This window comes from Azolla caroliniana, unplaced genomic scaffold, assembly GCF_043228905.1.
Source record: "Azolla caroliniana isolate FFs.n. ecotype wild unplaced genomic scaffold, voAzoCaro1.0.p SCAF_5, whole genome shotgun sequence".
NCBI classification, from domain to species: domain Eukaryota; kingdom Viridiplantae; phylum Streptophyta; class Polypodiopsida; order Salviniales; family Salviniaceae; genus Azolla; species Azolla caroliniana.
In genome coordinates, this window is record NW_028230440.1 from 10,604,966 (window position 1) to 10,624,722 (window position 19,757).

A 19,757-nucleotide genomic window follows, 5' to 3' on the forward strand; every position below is an offset into this window, starting at 1 on the left:
CAATGAGCAAATCGCTCAACTAGAAGACCCTTCGTGAGAAGATCTGCAGGATTATTATTTGTATGTACTTTGACAAGCTCAATGTTCTTGTTGTCAAGTACATCTCTGATGAAGTGATACTTCACCTCTATGTGCTTCGTCTTTGCATGAAATACGGGATTCCGAGCTAGCATGATAGCACTCTAGCTGTCACAATGAAGAATAGGCAACTCTATAATGCCAAGATCTCTCACTAGATATGAAAGCCATAAGCCTCTTTGCATGGCTCAATGGCAGCAACATACTTTGCCTCTGTAGTAGACAATGCAACACACTTCTGTAGTCTGGAGATCCAAGAGACCACTCCTCTTGTGAAAGTAAACACATACCTAGAAGTAGACTTCCTGCAGCCTGTGTGACTAGCATAGTCTGCATCCGTAAAACCAACGACAGATGCCTTTTGGTTTCCAAAGCAAATGCCCCAAGTCCGTTGTGCCTTTGAGGTATCTCATAATACCTTTCACCGCTTCCCAATGCTTTTTACCAGGATTTTCCATGTACCTACTCACCACTCCCACTACAAAGGGAATATCACGGCGTGTAGCAACCATCGCATATATCAAATTGCCAACGACGGAACCATATGGAACCTTTGCCATTTCAGCCTTCTCATCATCAGATGTAGGGTTGTCTTCTACACTGAGTTTCAAATATGGAGGCAATGGAACCCCAATTGTCTCCCCCCCTCCATATTGAAACGTTGCAAAACCGTAGAGATATACTCCTACTGAGATAGAAAGAGTACTCCTTTGGATCGGTTTCAGAGTATTCGCATGCCAAGGATGTGATTTGCATCACCAAGATCCTTCATATCAAAGCTGCCATGAAGGCTTTGCTTCAATGAATCCAAGGCATGAATATCCTTGCCAACAATCAACATATCATCAACATACAAAACCAAGATAATCAGGCTGCCATCACCTGCCTTCTTGGTGTACAAGCAGTGGTCCACTTCACTTCTACGAAAACCTTGAGACTACATAAATGCATCAAATTTATGATACCATTCTCTTGGTGCTTGTTTCAACCCATACAAACTCCTTTTGAGCTTACAAACCATCTTCTCTTTACCTTTAGCCACAAAACCTTCAGGCTACTACATATATATGTCTTCATGCAGATTGCCATGTAAAAAGGCGGTCTTCACATCCATTTGTATGAGCTCCATATCTTCAGCTGCAACTAAGCCCAAAATGATTCTTAATGTAGTCATCTTGACTACATGCGAGAAAATTTCATCAAAATCAACTCCATATTCCTGCTTGTATCCTTTTGCAACCAATCTTGCTTTGTACTTTGGTGAGGAATCAGAAATGACCTTCATTTTATAAACCCATTTGCATGGAAGTGTTTTCTGTCCTTTAGGCAACTACACCAAATCCCAAGTGTCATTTTTCTCAAGAGATTCCATCTCTAACAACATGGCTTTATACCATTTCTTATTGTCTTGTATGTCCATTGCTTCCTTGAAGCAAGTCGGTTCGCCACAATCAGTTACCATGACATAATCAGCCACATTGTTTGCATCAGGAACAAATCTGTCAGGTTGTCTAGTAACTCTATACGATCTCCTAACCCAATGCTCATTGTTTGGTAGCTGTTGAGCCTACAAATCATCATTTTTAACTTATTGTCCAGGCATTTCAGTCTGTAAATCAGCATTAACAACTTGTTGTTCTAGCCGTTCCTGCACATTTGGTTGCTCATCATTATTGGCAAAGGCTGGTTGATCATTTCCAGCCTCATTTTTTGCATTTGCAGGTAAGTTTACATCAGTTGTTTGATGTTGTATAGCGGGCACATTTTTCTATCTAAAAGGTATTTCTTCTCGGAATACAACCCTCCGTACTTCCTCGGCCTTTTCAGGTTGTTTATGCATGCGATTTTCCCGAAAGATAACATCATTGTTGCGTACTATTTTTCTTTTCTCGGGATCCCACAATCTATACCCCGTTTCACCCTCGTCGTCGTATCCTAGGAAAATACATTTGCATGACTTTGGCTCAAGTTTGTTGCATTCTTCTTTATGAATGTGCACAAAAGCCTCACAGCCAAACACTCTCAAGTGAGCATATGAAGGTGGCTTACCCAACCACGCTTCTTGGAGTATTCCCCCTCCCAAAGACCTACTAAGTGACCGATTAATCAAGTGAACAATGTTACCCTGTACGAGATGTACAGAGAGTCAATGTGATGAGCGAGGGTCAAATGTTATCATGATGATTGTTGTGTGTGTGTAGGGGACATAAATGTAATTGTGAGTCGATACGTATGTGAACACATGCACACGTGTGTGCATGTGGATGGATACGAGGAGGTGTGAGTGAGTGTCCAGTATGAATGCTCTAGGGGGCTTACACCCCTTTGTATCTACCCCCTCTTGTACTATTTAACCCCTTATGGGGAATGAATGAAGGAATGATCATTTTCTCTCTCAATCTCTCTCTCTCTTGTCATCTCTCTTTCTCTCTCTCTCCCCCTCAACGTTGAATCCCCTTGGGAGGGGGGTGGAGCCATTCTAGGCACCACCCCCCACCCCACAATGCTTCTCAATGATTCTCAACATCTTCATCTCGATCTCTCTCACCATCATACCATTCATCATCTTCACTATTACACAATGTCTATCTTTATCATCAATCATCATCATTATCATAAATATTAACCCTAACCCTAAAACCTATAACACCTTAGTGCAACCCCCGGATTGGGCGAAGGAATTTCATGTGTTCGTGGATGCGTCCGACATTGCAATTGGGAGTGCGTTGATGCAACTTACGGAGCCAAGATGGTACCGGCCCGTATATTACGCAAGCCGGAAGTTATCCGAAGCCGAACGAAATTATTCCACCACGGAAAGGGAAGCTTTAGGCATGATCTACAGTGTAACAAAATTCAGGCATTATTTATTGGGAAGAAAGTTTTCCTTCCATGTAGATCATTCGGCACTCCTCTACCTAGTGTCCAAAGCGTCACTTACCGGTAAGTTGGCCTGGTGGACTTTGCTATTACAGGAATTCGAATTCGAGATATTCCACCGACCCAGCATACAGCATGCGGTAGCAGATTATTTAAGCAGGTTAGATTCCGGCGAAACCGGCGAAGGAGTATCGGACGAGTTTCCGGATGCTGAGCTATTTCGAGTCACCACGGAAACGGCAACAGATGAAACGGTGGCACCAGAAGATAAGTGGCTAACAAATATGCACCAATTTCTGAGCACCGAATTGCCTCTGGAGGAGATGAACTGGGACGAGAGGAAATGCTTGGCGGTACAAAGCCGGCATTTCTGTTTATTACGGGACACGCTATACCACAAAGGTTCGGACGGTATATGGCGACGAGCAGTGTGCAGCGACGAGAAAGAGGTAATACTACGGGAAGCACACTACAGAGTCGCCAGAGGCCATTATGCCGGGGATGCTACGGCAAGGAAGATGTGGCAAAGTGGCCTATGGTGGCCAACTACATTTAAAGACGCAGTCCGGTACGCGAAAGAGTGTGATCTATGCCAACGAATGGGCCAGCCAACGGAACAAGCTAGGATGCCGCACCAACCAGTACTACCACTAGAACCATTTCAGAAATGGGGAGTGGATTTTGTCAGACCATTTAAACCACCGGCAATGAGAACTGGCAACCGGTATGTGATCATCGCGACGGACTACTGCACTTAATGGGTGGAAGCCAAAGCCCTACGAGACAACACCGCGGCGTCGACGGCAAAATTCTTATACAAATACATTTGGTGCCGATACGGATGCCCCATAGAGCTAATAAGCGACCAAGGAGGGCACTTTCTTGGACAGATAGTGGAGAGCTTGACATCATTCTATGCAGTAGTACATAAACGGAGCACCCCGTACTACCCACAACCCAACGGATTAGCTGAGTCAACAAACAAAACGCTACAGAATATCCTGCGCAAGATCGTCAATGAGAATCGGGCAGATTGGGACACGAAGTTGCACAGCGCACTCTGGGCTTACCGGACAACCTACAAAACAAGCATCCAAACCACACCGTTCCGGTTAGCATTCGGATTAGAGGCAGTCATGCCGGTCGAGTTCCAGGTATCGAGCTTACGAATCCAGATTCGGGAACGACTTAATGAAAAGGAATCAGAGGCAATTCGGTTAAAGGCTCTGTGTGAACTAGAAGAACATCGACTGGCGAGCATCATGCACCTGGAATTGGAACAACGGCGACGGAAAGCGTTTGTAGATCGGCACCGGAAGGGAAACAAAAAGATGTTCTAAATCGGCAAGCCGGTACTAGTGTTCCAGACCCAGATGGGTAAAATGCCAGGCAAACTACGGTTTAGATGGACCGGACCGTACTGGATCACACGCGGGTTCAATGGGTCTTACCAGTTAGGGACACTTGCCGGCGAGGTGCTGGGTAAATGGGTCAACGGATTTAGACTAAAGCCATACAAAGGACCTATGCCCAAGAACCCATTTGAACGAAGGACCGACACCGAATCGGACGCCGTCAAGCCAACCAAGACGGCAACCTGTGAGGAAAACGGCTACCACCAAGCCGGTAAGGAGGAGCACGAACCGGCAATCGAGGAGAGCAAAACGACGGCAAACCGTCAAGAGGCCGACAAGATGCGTGTTTCGGGTAAGGGTCTGGTAGGACCAGAGGCGAAGTAACCTAATAATCACATATTAAATAAATAAAATAAATAAATAAAATAAAATAAATGGAATGGAATCAAAGAAATCATGGAAAGGAGTGGTGGGAACAGCCATGCAAACGAGGAGTAAAGAGGCACTTCGAAAAGGTACGAGGAGGCTATGAATAGGACATTAAACCACCGCCACATGGCACGTAATGCTATTATAGTACACAACCTGCACATGCGTAGGCTCGAAAAAGGCGCCAAGATGCAGAGAGAAAAACCCCCACGCATCGAGACCTTCTCCTTTCGCGAACCAAGGAAAACAGACGCAAACAGACGCGTGAAGATCAATCGAAGAGAGCTCGCGCACAGAGAACCTTCTCACTCAGAACTTCCTCTCTCAGACTCCCTCCACCATCAAACCTCGCCAACGCTCTCCGACCTTGACGCAGAGATGGACTGCCAAATACTGTCTGAAGCTGCCAAGAAATGGCTACGGCAACACAGATTGGAGGGTTTCTTGACGATCATGGAGGCGGCGCCACACAAGGAGGCCGAAAAGATTATCAAAGACATTGACACCGAGCTGATCACGGAGTAAGCGATCCGTGCGTTAACAGGCCTTCCGGAGGGGGGCATCTACATGATCGACAATCCTACCTCCGAGCAGCTCATCAAATATTTCGGTGAGTATTCTCTCGCCAGCAAGGGCTACAGGACACAGGGTGGCGAAGATATGTTATTCCGCAAAATTGCCTGTGTACTCCATGAGTTTCGCCACGTATACCCCCGACCCCCCGTTATGCCTCAGAACAGAGCAGGCTTGATTATCGCAACATACGAAGGGGTCAAGGTGGATTGGCCGGTGCTGATCGCCGACGGATTTTGCGCGACTATTGATACTGTAAGAGGTAAGGAAGGCAAAGAAGGCCGGAAAATATGGCATGCGGTGACGCAATGGCTCACCCTATTGGCGCCACCTGTCGAGCTCGTCCAGACCAAGAAACGGGGAAGAGCAACGGACGACACCCCGAAACCTGCTTCAAAACGGCAACAGTTGTTGGCCTCCAAGGCCACTAAGGGGAAGACGGCCGACGTAGAGAAGGCGGCAAAGGAGCGCGCCAGCCAGAAGCGGCCAACGGACACGCACGAGGAGACACCGGCACGGCCCCAGAAGAGCCCACTCCACCAACCGGTGCAGCAAGAAATAGACACCCTAGCGGCAAGAATGAATGTCGAGACTCAGGAGGAGGAAACGGAGGAAGAGCCTATGGAGCACCTCCAGCTGCGGCCAGTGAGGAGGACCGCAAAATCAGCCGGGAAGCGTTCAGACCCACAGAAGGATGGAACGCCCACAACCCACACTGAGAATCCCACGCCAAGGGAGGCACCGGAACCGGTTCGGACGGAACCGGTCACAGAAGTCCCTGCACAACAGGCAGCACCGGCAAGCCCCGCAACTCAAGAGTCGGTTATACAAATGCCAACCTCCTCAGCCGGCCAAGAACAAGCAGAACAAGTGCGGCCAGCCGAAACACAACCGAAACCTGAACGGCAAAGAGATTAGCAGGCAGAGCCGGAATTGCCGCTCAACGCAGTAAGGTAGGACCAGCCACCGGCAAGTGAACCCATCAGCCAACCCGCCGTGCAGACGCAACAACAGGGCACCGGCAACCAATGGCTTCGGTGGATAGGAGAACAAATTGCCGGAGTAGTCGGATACGTAGAGGCGGAAGAACGAGCGCAAATGGAACGGTTGCTCGTCACAACCGATGAACTAGAGACAGCCCGGTCAAGGATCCGGTGCCTCGAACAAGAATTGGATCGGATCACAGAAGACATGGCCAAAATGGCCTTAACCGCAACACAGATCCAAGCACCGATGACTCCGGTGGATGTACATATGAATAAGACCCCGAAGACAGAAACTGTCTCGGAGAAAGATGCGGCGCAAGCCCAAGAGCTTGCCGACTTAAGAGACGAACTTGCCGCACAAGAAGCATTACGGAGCCGTGAACGCGACTTGAAGAAGGCGGCCGAAGAAGAATTAAAGAAGACTACTGAGAACCTCCGTCGGGCAGAGGAAAACTTGCGTAAAGGACATCAATCTTACGACCGGCTAAAGGAGGAAAAAGAGAAATTGTTGCAGGAGAAAGACAAGTTGCGATGGATGGCGGAGACAGAAATCGAAAGGCTGAAGGAAGAACTCCGTCAACAGAAGAACCGGGAGGACCGCGTGCGCCGGCAGATCAACCAAAGGCTGAAGTAGAAGACCGATGATTTTGATCATCTGCACCGAGACTACAAGCAGCTGGAGGTGGAGTATAAGAAACAGCAGGAAAGGCTGGCCGAGCTCCAGCAAGAAGTTGATAGGGCCACAATGGCACTCGCCGACGAACGAGCTGAGAATTCAAATCCATTGGAGGAAGCGGCGATGGACCGGATGGAGCTCCACAAGCAGAACCATGAAGAAAAGGAAAGAGCGACAATGGTGTTACAGAGGTTGCAAACAACCTATCAAAGTCAATTGTCGCATTATAGGGAGCAGGAGGCGGACACGGTTAGAATCATCAAGCAATTGAAAGAGGAGCGACAAGCCGCGGAGAACAAATCATGGATGGGAACCGAACGGATCCAGTGCATCCTCCGAGCATGGCTCACCAAGACCAAACGCTTGATTGACGAGAGCTATGTGCAATGGTGGACGAAATGGGCGCAGAATACGGCGGAACTCCAACTGCTCAGGGCGGACGTGGAAAACCGGCGGAAGGAAGGTGACGACTGTTCTACGCTAACATCGGAGGACTTCACCGCCATAAGGGATGAGTTGGCCGAAGATTTCACAACCTTGGCGAATGAACAATTGGTGTAGGTCCGGCAGCTCATAGCTCAACTGGACGACGATCGGCTGGAGGCTCAAATCTAGTTTGAGAGCTATGAGCGGTCCCGGCTCCGGGAAGAAAAAGCAAGGAAGGCGGCAACGGTCAACCTTAGTGATGAGGAACCGTCACCGGTACAATGACTAGACGGGAACCATGTCGGGGTCAGTCAGCCAGCGACAACTCCGATGGAGGAAACAACGAAGGAAACGCCAGTGCCAGAGCGACAAACGGAGCAGTAGCCCCAAACGGAGAAGGCACAAACGGAGCAGCCACCGCAGCAGCCACAAACGGAACAGCAGCCACAACAACAACAACAGATTCCTGACGAGCCATTGGAAATTCTGGAGCAAAGCATTCTGGACATTTTGGACGAAGAGTAGCAGGGCCGGATAATGGGTTCGACATACAAGGTATTGTCCCACGGGCGTGCCATGTGTTACCCGGTCGACAAAGAAGTCTTAAGGATGTCCAGACCAGAGTGTGAAAGGATAGTTTATTCGGGAACTGTTGTAATTATTTTATTAATATGGACGGACGGACCGGAATCGGTATGCCGATCCAGATTCGGACCGATTCCGAATAGGTGCCGGTTGGCACCATTTTGTACTTCGCACCGGAGACCTATATAAAGGCCCGGTTACAATGTAATTGACAGTGGATAATTAATAGAACTTATTGCCTTAACCTTTCAGTATTGATTACCGTTCTGTACTCATTGTTATATCTTATGCGTGTTAATGACGTATTGCTAAGTAACCAATTAAGGTCTAATTAAGCGTTGTGTCATAAGTCATCTTGCCGTAACACCCTTTGGTGAAGTGTCTTAAGTGGACACCCTGCATTAGGCTGTTGTCCGGCCTTAGGATTAACAAACAATTGTCAGAACAGCCTTTGCCCAAAAACCATGGGGTAACGCAGCATGAGACAGCATAGTACAAACCTTATCTTGAATAGTCCAATTCATACGCTCTCCAACTCCATTTTGGGGTGGATTATAAGGGTCAGTGAGTTCCCTCTTTATCCTATTGTTGTCACAAAATGCTTGAAAAGCCTTGGACACATATTCCCCACCATTGTTAGAGCGAAGACACTTAAGTGTCTTATCAATTTGATTCTCAACTAATGCCAAAAATGTTTGAAACTTGTCGAGCACTTCATCCTTGGTACAAATAGGGTAAACCCATACCTTTCATGTAGCATCATCGACAAAAGTGACTAAGTATTTCTTTCCCCCTAATGATAGCCCTAGCATCTTACATACATCTGAATGTACTAACTCAAGCGGGGACAACTTCAGCGAAAGAGACTTTTTATGAGATGTTTGTACATGTTTACCATAAATGCAATGATCACAATGTTCAAAATCAGCATAACGAAGACATGGCAAGTAACCCAAATGAGACAATACTTTCATACCAGTTTCACTCATGTGTCCCAACCGCCCAATGCCACAAAGAAAAACTAGGTTGCTCGGTTATAGCAACAACATGGTCACACACACTAGATACATGGAGAGGATACAAAGTATCACTTTTACTACCCTTGGCAATAACTCTAGACCCCTTACAAATCTTCCATTTCCCATCAGCAAAGGTTGTGTGAAATCCATCATCATCTAGTTGTCATGTTCTAATCAAGATCTTCTTGAGCTGAGGTACATGTCGTACACGCTGAAGTGTGAAAGCAAAACCATGTTGAAACTATAATTGCACAGTGCCAATACTTGCAATTTCACATGCATAATTGTCCCCAAGATGGACAACACCATGTCTACCCCTTGTGTAATCTGAAAACCACTCATGATGAGGGGTGACGTGAAAAGAAGCACCATAATCGAGTATCCAAGTGTGCATGTCACCATCTATATCTGCAACTAAAACATGTTCTCTATGGCATGATGAAACAAAGAGTACATCATTTCCAATATCATTACCATGAGTGACTACATTCACCTCTTCAATTTTAGTATTGCCTTTCCTCGGTTGAATGTCTCTCTTTTCTTCTTTGAAATCATCTATCTTCTTGCCCTTTCCTTTCTCTTTCTTCCATTTTAAACAATCACGTTTAAAGTGACCCTTTTTGCCACAGTGATTGCATTCTACATCTTTACCACATGATTACTACAGCCATAACTATCAAATTTGCCTCTCTGTTGTGACCTACCCCTCATATGCAATGCACTAGAGGACTTATTGGATGCATTGTTTTGCCGACTCATCTCTTCCATGAGTAGATAACTCTCTACATCAGCATAAAGAAGCATTGCATTTGAATTGCTCATAGAAGTCCTGAAAGTATCCCAACTTTCTGGCAAGGTGCAAAGTAAAAACGTGGCCTTAAACTCATCATCAATGATGAATTTCAAGGCAACCACTTGGCTGAAAATGGAATTGAATTCACTCAGGTGAGTTGACATGGGTGTGCCCTCTATCATGCGCAAATCCATAAGTTTCTTAAGCCAATAAACTTTGCTAGTTGTCGTCTTCTGGGCATACAGTTCCTCTAGTCCAGTCCATATAGAATAAGCACAATCCAAACCTTCAATATTAAACAGCAAGGCATCACAAATCGACAACTCAATAGTCGAGCGTGCAAGCTCATTCAACTCTTGCCAATCATCTTGGTGCATATTTGTAGGCTTTACCCCTTTGACTTTAATAGGCTTTGCATGCGTCTTCTACAACAGGATGTTGTAGCACTGCTTTTTTCAAATCGCAAAGTTATGTGCACCCTCAAGCTTCTTGATGTGCATAAGGTGGCTACTGTCACGGCTGCTAGTCATGATTTCTTAGCCCAAACGGATGACCAAACCTACTCTACAGAAAACCCTAAACTCTGTTATGATACCCGTTTGAAGGTAGCACGAGGATTAGGTTTTAGGTCAAAAACAGAGAGGGAGAGAGTCTGAGTGAGAGAGAGACATGCAGTTGTCTTGGGTACAAAGAGTGTACCTCGTTTTTGGTTGTTAGATATTATGTATATACTAGTCAAAAGTGTGATACGAGTGTGTTCACACTCGTGCATTAATAAAAGGCACGATGGCCCTTTATTCCCAACAGATTACAATCGAAAGTTGTGGGCTTTCGTACTAAAGTCGAAGGATCAGGTACTTTCGATATTCAAGGAGTCCCAAGCTAGAGCGGAAAGAGAGTCGGGCCAAAAGTTGAAGGTTGTCCAAACCGACGGCGGTGGCGAGTACAGATGACAGTTCAAAGAATACTACAAGGCCCAAGGTATTCAAGTCAAATACACAATACCTAAGACCCCTGAGTTGAATGGACTTGCAGAGAGGATGAATTGAGCGATAATGGAAAGAGTGATGAGCATGTTGCCGCATGCAAAGCTATCAAAATCATATTGGGTTGAGGCGATGTACATTGTTGTTTATCTTATTGTTGAGAATCGAACTCAACTTCCCATAGAGATAGTGTTCACACTAGTCAGTGGACATGATACTAGGCTAGTTTTGTAATTAGTAGAAAGGGCACTTGCCCTAGACCAGTTGGTATTTAAACCAACTCTTTGTAACTTAGTTATTGTTGGATGTAATATTTTTTTCCCTTGAATGCAGCTTCTTGTTCTAAGCTCTCTCTCTCATCCATGGAAATCCATGGACCACACAGGATTACAAGTCGAGCACATCATATATGCTCGAGAGTGCGTAGCCCCCTTTCTCACTCTAATCTTCAACTTCGCCCTCGCCGAGGGTTTTCCACCACAATGGACCATGAACACAGGGGACCCAATGGATCCAAATACATATAGGACCATTATGATAGGCCATACGCTCGCTAAACTATATGATGCGGTAATGGAAGCGGAGCTTAGCGATTATATGGAAACATTAAGTCTTCGAGCGCCTGAGCAAGCTGGCTTTAGATGAGCCATCTCCACTATTGACCATATCTTCACACTTAGGTGCTTAATTGACCAGACGAAGGCTCGTAAGAAGAAACTATATTGTTGCTTTGTGGACTTCCACAAAGCCTTTGACACAGTTCTTAGGGAGAAGTTGTTTGATAAACTTAAGAGCTTGGAGATACCAAATGGCATGATCTAGGCCATTTATCCCCTATATGAGCAAGTCTCTGGGTGCGTAAGATGCCCAGGTGGCCTATCCGATTGTTTCACTCGCACCATTGGTGTAAAACAGGGTTGCCCCCTATCACCAACTCTTTTTGGGATCTACATTGATGAGATCACTAATTTTATTGCTTGTAAGGGAGGCAAGGGAGTAGCTATTGGGGATACGCAAGTTAGTCTCTTACTCCACGCAGACGACATTGTCTTGCTCTCAGAGTCGGAACACGACCTACAAAAGCATCTTAATGCCCTAGATGACTTTTGTACACAACGAGGACTAGTAGTGAATCTCGTGAAAACTAAAGTCCTTAGCTTTCATACATCGTCCCTAGTTAGGAGTAAATGTCACCTAATCCTCTCTCATAAACTAGTTGAGGTAGTTGGATCATATGTATACTTGGGAGTCACTTTTAGTGCTTGCTCAGGTAAATTCTCGATGACCCAGGCAGCCAAAGATAGGCTAATGAGAGGGTATGCATCCCTCTCACTCTTAGAGAGACAATGCCACCAAGCATACTTTCAAGAACCACGGACTAAGGGATGGCTCTTCGACTCATTAGTGACCCCTTCCCTCATGTATGCATTAGTAATATGGGCTCCAGGTCTACCATCTTTCATGTGGACGCAATTAGAGAGACCTTTGGTGACGATGTTATCACGTCAACTCCGAAGCAAATCGACAGTACCACATGACATTATTAGAGTAGAGTTTAGTTTGCCCCCGATGTTAGTAGAAGCACTGTTTCTAGTGGTAGTTTTTATTCATCAGATACATAGCCAACCACAAGATAGGATGTCCCGTCGAGCCTTTGAGGCATTTCGATCCCTACATGCCTCTGGAGACACTAGCTCTTGGTATAGCACTGTGGTGAGTTGGTTACTTGTAAACGGCATAGACATTAATAACCTACCCCCCTTAAGTACAACAATGGGACTGACCAAACTCTAATATCTCATGAAGACCATAATAAAGTGATACGCCGAGAAATATGGTAAATTTACACTCGATATAAATGGACCACCCCACGAGAGACACTCCCATCTAAAATGTTGTACTATAAGGAACACTTCTTGCTCTTCTCTCAGTTAGGTTTTATTACACAACCAAGATATCTAGATACATTCTTATCAAATGCACTAAGGATCGCCATTGGACAACTTAGGATATCATCTCACCAAGTTGAGATTGAGAATGGTCGGGCTAATAAAGTCCCTAGGGAGGAAAGGCTATATAGGTTGTGCCACATAGAGATTGAGGATGAGTATCACTTCACATGCAAGTGCCCAACTTATGCCGAGATACGAGTGGAATACCAAGACATTTTAGGACCCTCTCCCACCCTCTCCAAACTATTAGATACCTCGGATGTAAAGAGACTAGGTAGGTATATCTTAGAGCTAAAACAACATAGGGAGAATAAATTACAAAGTGTTAACCATAACCCTTTTACTATTCATCAACTTGTAACTAGTGTAATTTTTCAGGAACAAGGGGAGACGATGAATACGGTTACACTTACGCCGCTCGGCCTCTCTCTTGAGGAAGCCGAAACGCAAAGAATAACCAAACGCCCTCGGATGTTGGGCTTCAAAACAAGTCAACACAGAGTAGAAAGGATTAAAAAGATAAGGGAACGTGAGCTACGTTGTCGTGCCTTTCAGCTCTGGATCGTTGCGTGAGTCGGGTGGAACCGTTGGGGTTTTGGACTAGGAGAAAAGAAAATTCTAAGGCAATGAAGAATATGAAATATGTTGTAAGGAAGAAAGATATAAAAAACTCGTGAATCCCACGAGTATAGTGTATTAGTGAGTACTCAGATTAAGAGAGAAAAATAGTTAGCCAATTCGTGAATCCCACGATTATATTATATTAATCCACCCTTGTAAAATAAGCAACAACCCCCCATACATCTTTCTCTCCTCCTTATATAAGGATGGAAGAGGCGAAGCATAGCTTCATGCTTTTTCTAAAGTGTTCATGCACACTAAATGTGCATGAGTTGCCTTTTTACACTATGCTTTTATTTCCTAAATATAGTGCTCATGCTCGCTAGATGTGCACGAGTCTTTTTTTTATTGGTGTACATTTTTCTTATAAATAAAGTATTCACGCATTCTAAAAAATGCATGACTTACCTTTTAATAAAGGTAGGCGTAAATAGAGGTCTTATATGTATTAAATCTACATTTAAAACAATTAGGATAAGTTAGTACAATGGTAAGGTTAGGGTTTGTCTATGTGGAGGTATAGGGTTTGAATCTTGCCCTATGCTCTTAATAAATATTTTTAATATTTTATTTTATTTATTATACCTACTTTAAATCGGATATAGTATTTTACATATTTTACGTAGTGTGTGATTCACACTATGACAACGTCAACTAGAAGCTATTGTTGCGATACCTTTTACATTGGGGCCACAAGCCACATCCGCATCGAAACCCTTTGACCTCCTGCTTCTCTTCGAGAGACTTGGATGGAAATGAAATTAGGCCTAGTATAACATCATTTTCATTGTAGAAAATGTTTGTTATTTTATTTTACTAGAACTATTTAGCTTAAAACTCTTTTTTTATTTTTTTTTATTTTTTATTTTCAATGAATGGGTAAATATCCCTTTTTTGTTGTAAACCATTTGTCTCATGGGCCAATTTTGGCCTTAGAAGACGTTAATATATATTTCTCTCTCTCTCTCTCTCTCTCTCTCTCTCACACACACACACAAAGATTGCTTCTGTTGCATAGCACCACCTAGGTCTCTTCTTCTTTACATGGTATCAGAGCGTGTGGTTGTCTAATCAAACTCACTCAACTCTGTTGTGATCACACCGACGATCAACAGAACCAGTTCAACCAACAAAGAAGAAATCGGCATCATGAACACTCTTATGGGAAGTGCTCTTCCTACAGAGAAGCTTGATAGAACAAACTTCGCATCTTGGGAGTACAAGATGCATCAGTACCTTGTCGAACAAGGTTACTGGAGCTATATAGAGGGAGCTCACGAAACGCAACCCAAACCCATCACACACAGACTACCTAGCATGGGAACAGACCGCAAGGTGTGTGTTGCATTGCCTTGCATCATGTGTTCATGATCACATGCTCGACTATATTCGAGAGTCAAAAACGTCGAAAGAAGCTTGGGGCAATCTCAAGAAGATTTTAGTGGCCAACACGACTACACATAAGCTCCAACTCCGACAGGAGTTAAACAATATGCAATTGAGGGACATGTCGATCACCGGCCATACCTTGAAGATCACGGAGTTGTGCGATGCCCTCGAATCGATCAACTTCGTCATCGACGACGACGAAATGGTGCAAATATGCCTCGGCGGTTTAGCACCGCAATTTGACACGATTAGATCAACCATTCTCGGAAGGGAGAATCCACCTTCTTTTTTCGACCTTCAGTCGATACTATTGGTGGAAGAAAATCATGCCCGACAAAGGAGCAATGCACCTAATGGTCAAATGTTCTACTCCCAGTCGGATGATAGAAGGGGATCGGGGCGATGAAATAGAGGTCGATTCGGCCGATGGCAACAGGGTTAGCCGACTCGAGAACATAACACCCACCATTGGCAAGTCGATAGGAGAAATTCTAGGGAGTTCGGTAGAAGGGGGAGCCATCCTGCCAGGCCGAGCCATCACAACAACCCGATCGAATGTGGGTACTGTGGAAAACTCAGCCACTACGAAGAGGAGTGTCGAAAGAAGCAATGAGGGCTTCGACCAATTGACAACTCACGAACTATGGCACGAATTCCGATTATGAAGATCATGGTGGGACATTCATAATGAGGCATAAAGCGTATTCGATGTCGGCACACGGTCTGACTAGCAGCATTTCTCCAAACGATGTATGGTTTGTAGACTCTGGAGCATCCAATCACATGATTCACACAAAGATTGGTTCCGAGAGTTGAGAAAGCCCGATTGACCCGGCTATGTCGAAACCAGAGACGACACAACTCACTCGATTTGGCATGTCGGAAATGTCCCATTTGAGAACGACAGCAAACAAACCTACCTAAAGAATGTACTACATGTCCCAACAATCACGAAAAACCTGGTCTCGGTAGGCTAGATTGTCGAACAAGGCATGCAAGTACGATTCAATAACGAAGGGTGCTTTATTGAGAAAGAAGGCCAACTAGTAGCTCATGGTCAAAGAGAAGGTCGTATGTTCATCCTCAAATCGAACGAGGTGAAGTCATCTATGTTCATTAAAAGCCTCAAAGTCGAAACCGACTTGAAACTGTGGCGCAAGCGAATTGGCCACATCAATCTCCAAAAGCTTAACGGAATGCAGTCGAAAGGAGTCATGATCAGACTCCCAACATTTACCGAAAAGGAGATAGTTGGTGTATGTGAAGCCTGCCAATTTGGCAAACAACACTGACAACCATTCCCGAAACAGAGGAATGTGAGCAAAGGGATCCTGGATGTAGTAGATTCAGATGTGTGGGGAACAGCACAAACGACAACATTTGGTGGTTGTTGATATTATGTCTCGTTAATCAACAACTTCTCAAGGCTTGTTTGGATCTATCCTATGATGCAGAAGAGTGAAGTGTTTGGACACTTCCAAAGGTTCAAAAATGAACTTGAAAAAGCCACAAGTCGGCATGTCTGATGTCTTCGATCGGATGGAGGCAAGGAGTACTTCTCGGACGAATTTATGGCATACCTCCGAACACATACCTCCGAACACAAGGAATTCGACGAGAATTTTCATGCTAGCACACACCTCAACAAAACGGAGTAGTCGAACGAAAGAATCGGCATATAGTAGAGGTAGCAAGGGGCATGATGAACAAAAAGAATCTGCCGAAATCGTACTGGGCAGAAGCTGCGAACACAGTTGTCTACCTCATGAATAGGTGTACAACCTTTGGGGTACACAATGTAACCCCTCATGAGAAGTTTTTCGGAAAGAAGCTGAATCTATCACATGTCTGGATATTCGGCTCGAACACCTACGTGCATATTCCCAACGAGAAGCAACAGAAGCTCGACCTGAAGTCGGAGAAATGTATCCTCGTAGGGTACTCACACCCAACCCCTTGGCACCCATCAACGCTTGGTGACCACTACGGTAACCCCCTTTGAAGGAGTCGAGGAATTACACGCGCAGCAGAAGTATGTAAGAGAGCGAATTGTACACGAAAATCAAGGTATGGTGTACATCTCATCTAGAAGAACATAAGTTAGAGATGGAAGGAAACATAAACACACTTTAGAGTGCTTTATAGATAGTGTTATAACTTAAACAAGAGATGATGGGGTGGAGAAAAAGATTGTCTTGAATCTAATGTCATGGCATCAAAGAAGTGCAGAGATTCGTCTGAAGGTTCTCCCGATCAAGTGAAAGACATGGCAAACATCTTGGCTCAGAACAAGGATAATTCAATTGATCGGGAGAGAAGGTTCAAGCAAACATTGGTGGCAAATTGAAGCAAAATCGCACGCAAAAAGCATTTTCAGACTCTCAAAAGAATTAAGGCAAGAAGCTTCTTTTCTTGATTGCAAGAGCAACGTCTTGTTGATCTCGGTATTGACCTTGACAATGTGAGTTGAGAGTTATCGAGTGCGAAAGTATCATAGAAATAAAATTGTGAAGAGAGAAAATGGCCATTTAAATATGTGTCAAGTCAAAAAAAATTGTAATCAAGAGAAGAAGAAACAAAAGAAAAAGAAGCATCTTGGCCGCACCATCACCATCGCCATGGTTGTTGTCACCAAGCTCTCTCACGCGCTGCCCAAGGGGGGATGGCGCAGCTGCTGGGGCAGGCTCCACTACTTCTCTCATATGAAGAACATAAAACCTAACTCTCATCACCTATTGTCTTCTTCCTCCTCCTCTTCTTGCCCCCCATCACTTCTAACTGAGGGCAAAATAATAACATTTCGAAATCCTGGGGGTACCAGACAAAATTTCAAAAATTCGAGGGTACATCATATCATTTTAAAAAACTCATAAAGATCGTCAAGGCGAAAAATGGACGAGATCAACAAACCTTTCATACAACAACTCACAATGGTCAAATGAAAAGAAGTCTAACAACTCACACGAAATGAAGGAATGAGGATACAACACATCGTACACACACTCACTCACTCACAACGTTATATCAAGATCCGAAATATAGTGCCAAAGTTAAAACATTAGAGGATGTGCCAACCGAGGGAGTTCCGACCGAAGAGACATAAGAAGATCAAGGGCGTTCCGGTCAAACAAGTTCCAGTTGAAGGACCGATGAATATGGTATAACCTTGTGGGTTCAGCCTTGCAAGGCACACTATCCCACGAGTGTGCCAAGTGTTATATGTACGATTATACGTGGATGTGTACATAAGTGTGAGAGTCTTTGTATGTAGGCTTGTTGTAAGTGTATGTGCACATGTGCACAACAATGAGTGTGAGCATGTTGGTATGTGTATGAACACATGCACATTTGTGTGCATGTGTGCAAATATGAAATAGTGCGGGTAAGTTGTGTGTGAATGGCTAGAGGGATATGTACCCCTACATATCTCGTTGTATCTTATTGATGTATGACCCTCATGTAACTATATAACCCCGTATAGGGAATGCATGAAAAGAAGAAGTTTCCTCTCTAAGTTACTTTTTGACTTTCTCTAAATTCCATCTCTCCCCCCCTCATGCCCAACCCCTCAAGAGGGGGGTGGAGCCATTCTAGGCTCCACCCCCCACCCATCAACAAAGTGTTTTCAGAATATAAAGTGTCTATTTGATTTCTTGATTAAAAGTTTAATTGATTTCTCCTCATCCGAATATCCTTTTATCGGAATATCATCCAAGAATGGCATCGGGATGTCCGGGATGCAATCCTTCAAGACCTTGTTCATGGCATTCACCATATGAACCACCGAGTTCGTTGCACCTTGAGGCAAGGTACACATACGCACGAGCCCAATCGGAGTCCTCATGGTTGTAATGTCACGACTGTCCAACTGGAATTGGTCGTATCCAAAGTAGAGATCGCCAATGGAGTAGATGGATCGCCCCGCAAACGCTTCGGCAAATTCGTCCATGCTCGGACCGATTCCAGCATTCCGAATTGTCACCTTGTTGACATGTTGAAGATCTTGGATGAATCACAATGATCCATTCTTCTTCGGCACCGTGAACCACCTATTAGAATAAGGAGCATTCGACGGTTCCAGAATTCCCATATTCACCTTCTCCTTTAAGATCTCGATCAATTTCGGTAGGTGTGCTCTCGGAATCGGTTTCGGTTTCAAATTCCAAGGCACATGCGGCACCGTGAAGATTACCATCGGCTCTATTGTCCTTGGATCAGCACATCTGATTTCTTGTGGGAAAAATGCGAAGGCGTTCCCATGTCTCTCAAGCATGTCGCGAAACATTTGCTCCTCTTCAAGGAGGAGGAAATTCTCCCTTCCAACTTGTAGCTTTCCTTTCGTCTCTTCGGTGAAGACATGACCTATTTGCCTTTGGATCTCTTAAGCTTGGATCGTTACCGACTTCCTTCATCTTTTGCCAGCTATCTTCCGATATCGGAACTGCAACTGGCTTGATCTTCCTATCCACCGTTTTATATTTTGTGTTGATGTCAGCTTCGTTCATCAAGATGCTTCGATGATATTCATCGATGATAGCGTACATGTTGATGGAGTTAACCGAAATCACATGTCGATCGTGAAGATAGCTCAAGTCCACGACGTCCTTGATTTCGCCGATGGTGTCGTTAAATGAGGCTTCTTCCATAATATGAGTCACGAACTCTTCTTCTTCTATTATGTTTTCTTCTTTCAGCATCTTCTCGAAGTCTTGTATCCAACGCTTGTCTTTCTTGTCGGGTAGTACTAGTTTACATGTGCCACTAGGTGTGACACATGTGGCTTCTCCTCGCAATCCACGCGCTCTACCTTCTTGTGGGGACTTGTGATCGCTCAGACTATTTGTGCCCCATGCATCAATAGTCCGCTCTAAAAATCCGAGGATTCGCCTCCAAGACTATCTCAATTTCTTTCATGATTAGCTCGCACCGTTAGGAATTGAACAGATCTTTGATTGTCAAGACTCTTGATTCACGCAAAAGCCGGGCTCCATTATCGAACAACTTGGTCT

The 19,757-nt window shown here is 44.7% G+C and overlaps 1 protein-coding gene across 1 annotated transcript; it reads right to left on the minus strand.

The window, feature by feature from the left end:
• Positions 1-232: 232 nt before the first annotated feature.
• On the minus strand, positions 233-10,177 carry LOC147864125 (uncharacterized). The gene is made up of 6 exons (XM_087319354.1): positions 9,659-10,177; positions 8,489-8,734; positions 1,415-1,645; positions 817-1,015; positions 497-766; positions 233-408 (listed from the first exon to the last, which is right to left on the minus strand). The coding sequence occupies exons 1-6, from the start codon at positions 10,175-10,177 to the stop codon at positions 233-235; spliced, it is 1,641 nt and encodes a 546-aa protein (XP_087175480.1).
• Between the last annotated feature and the right edge of the window lie 9,580 nt (positions 10,178-19,757).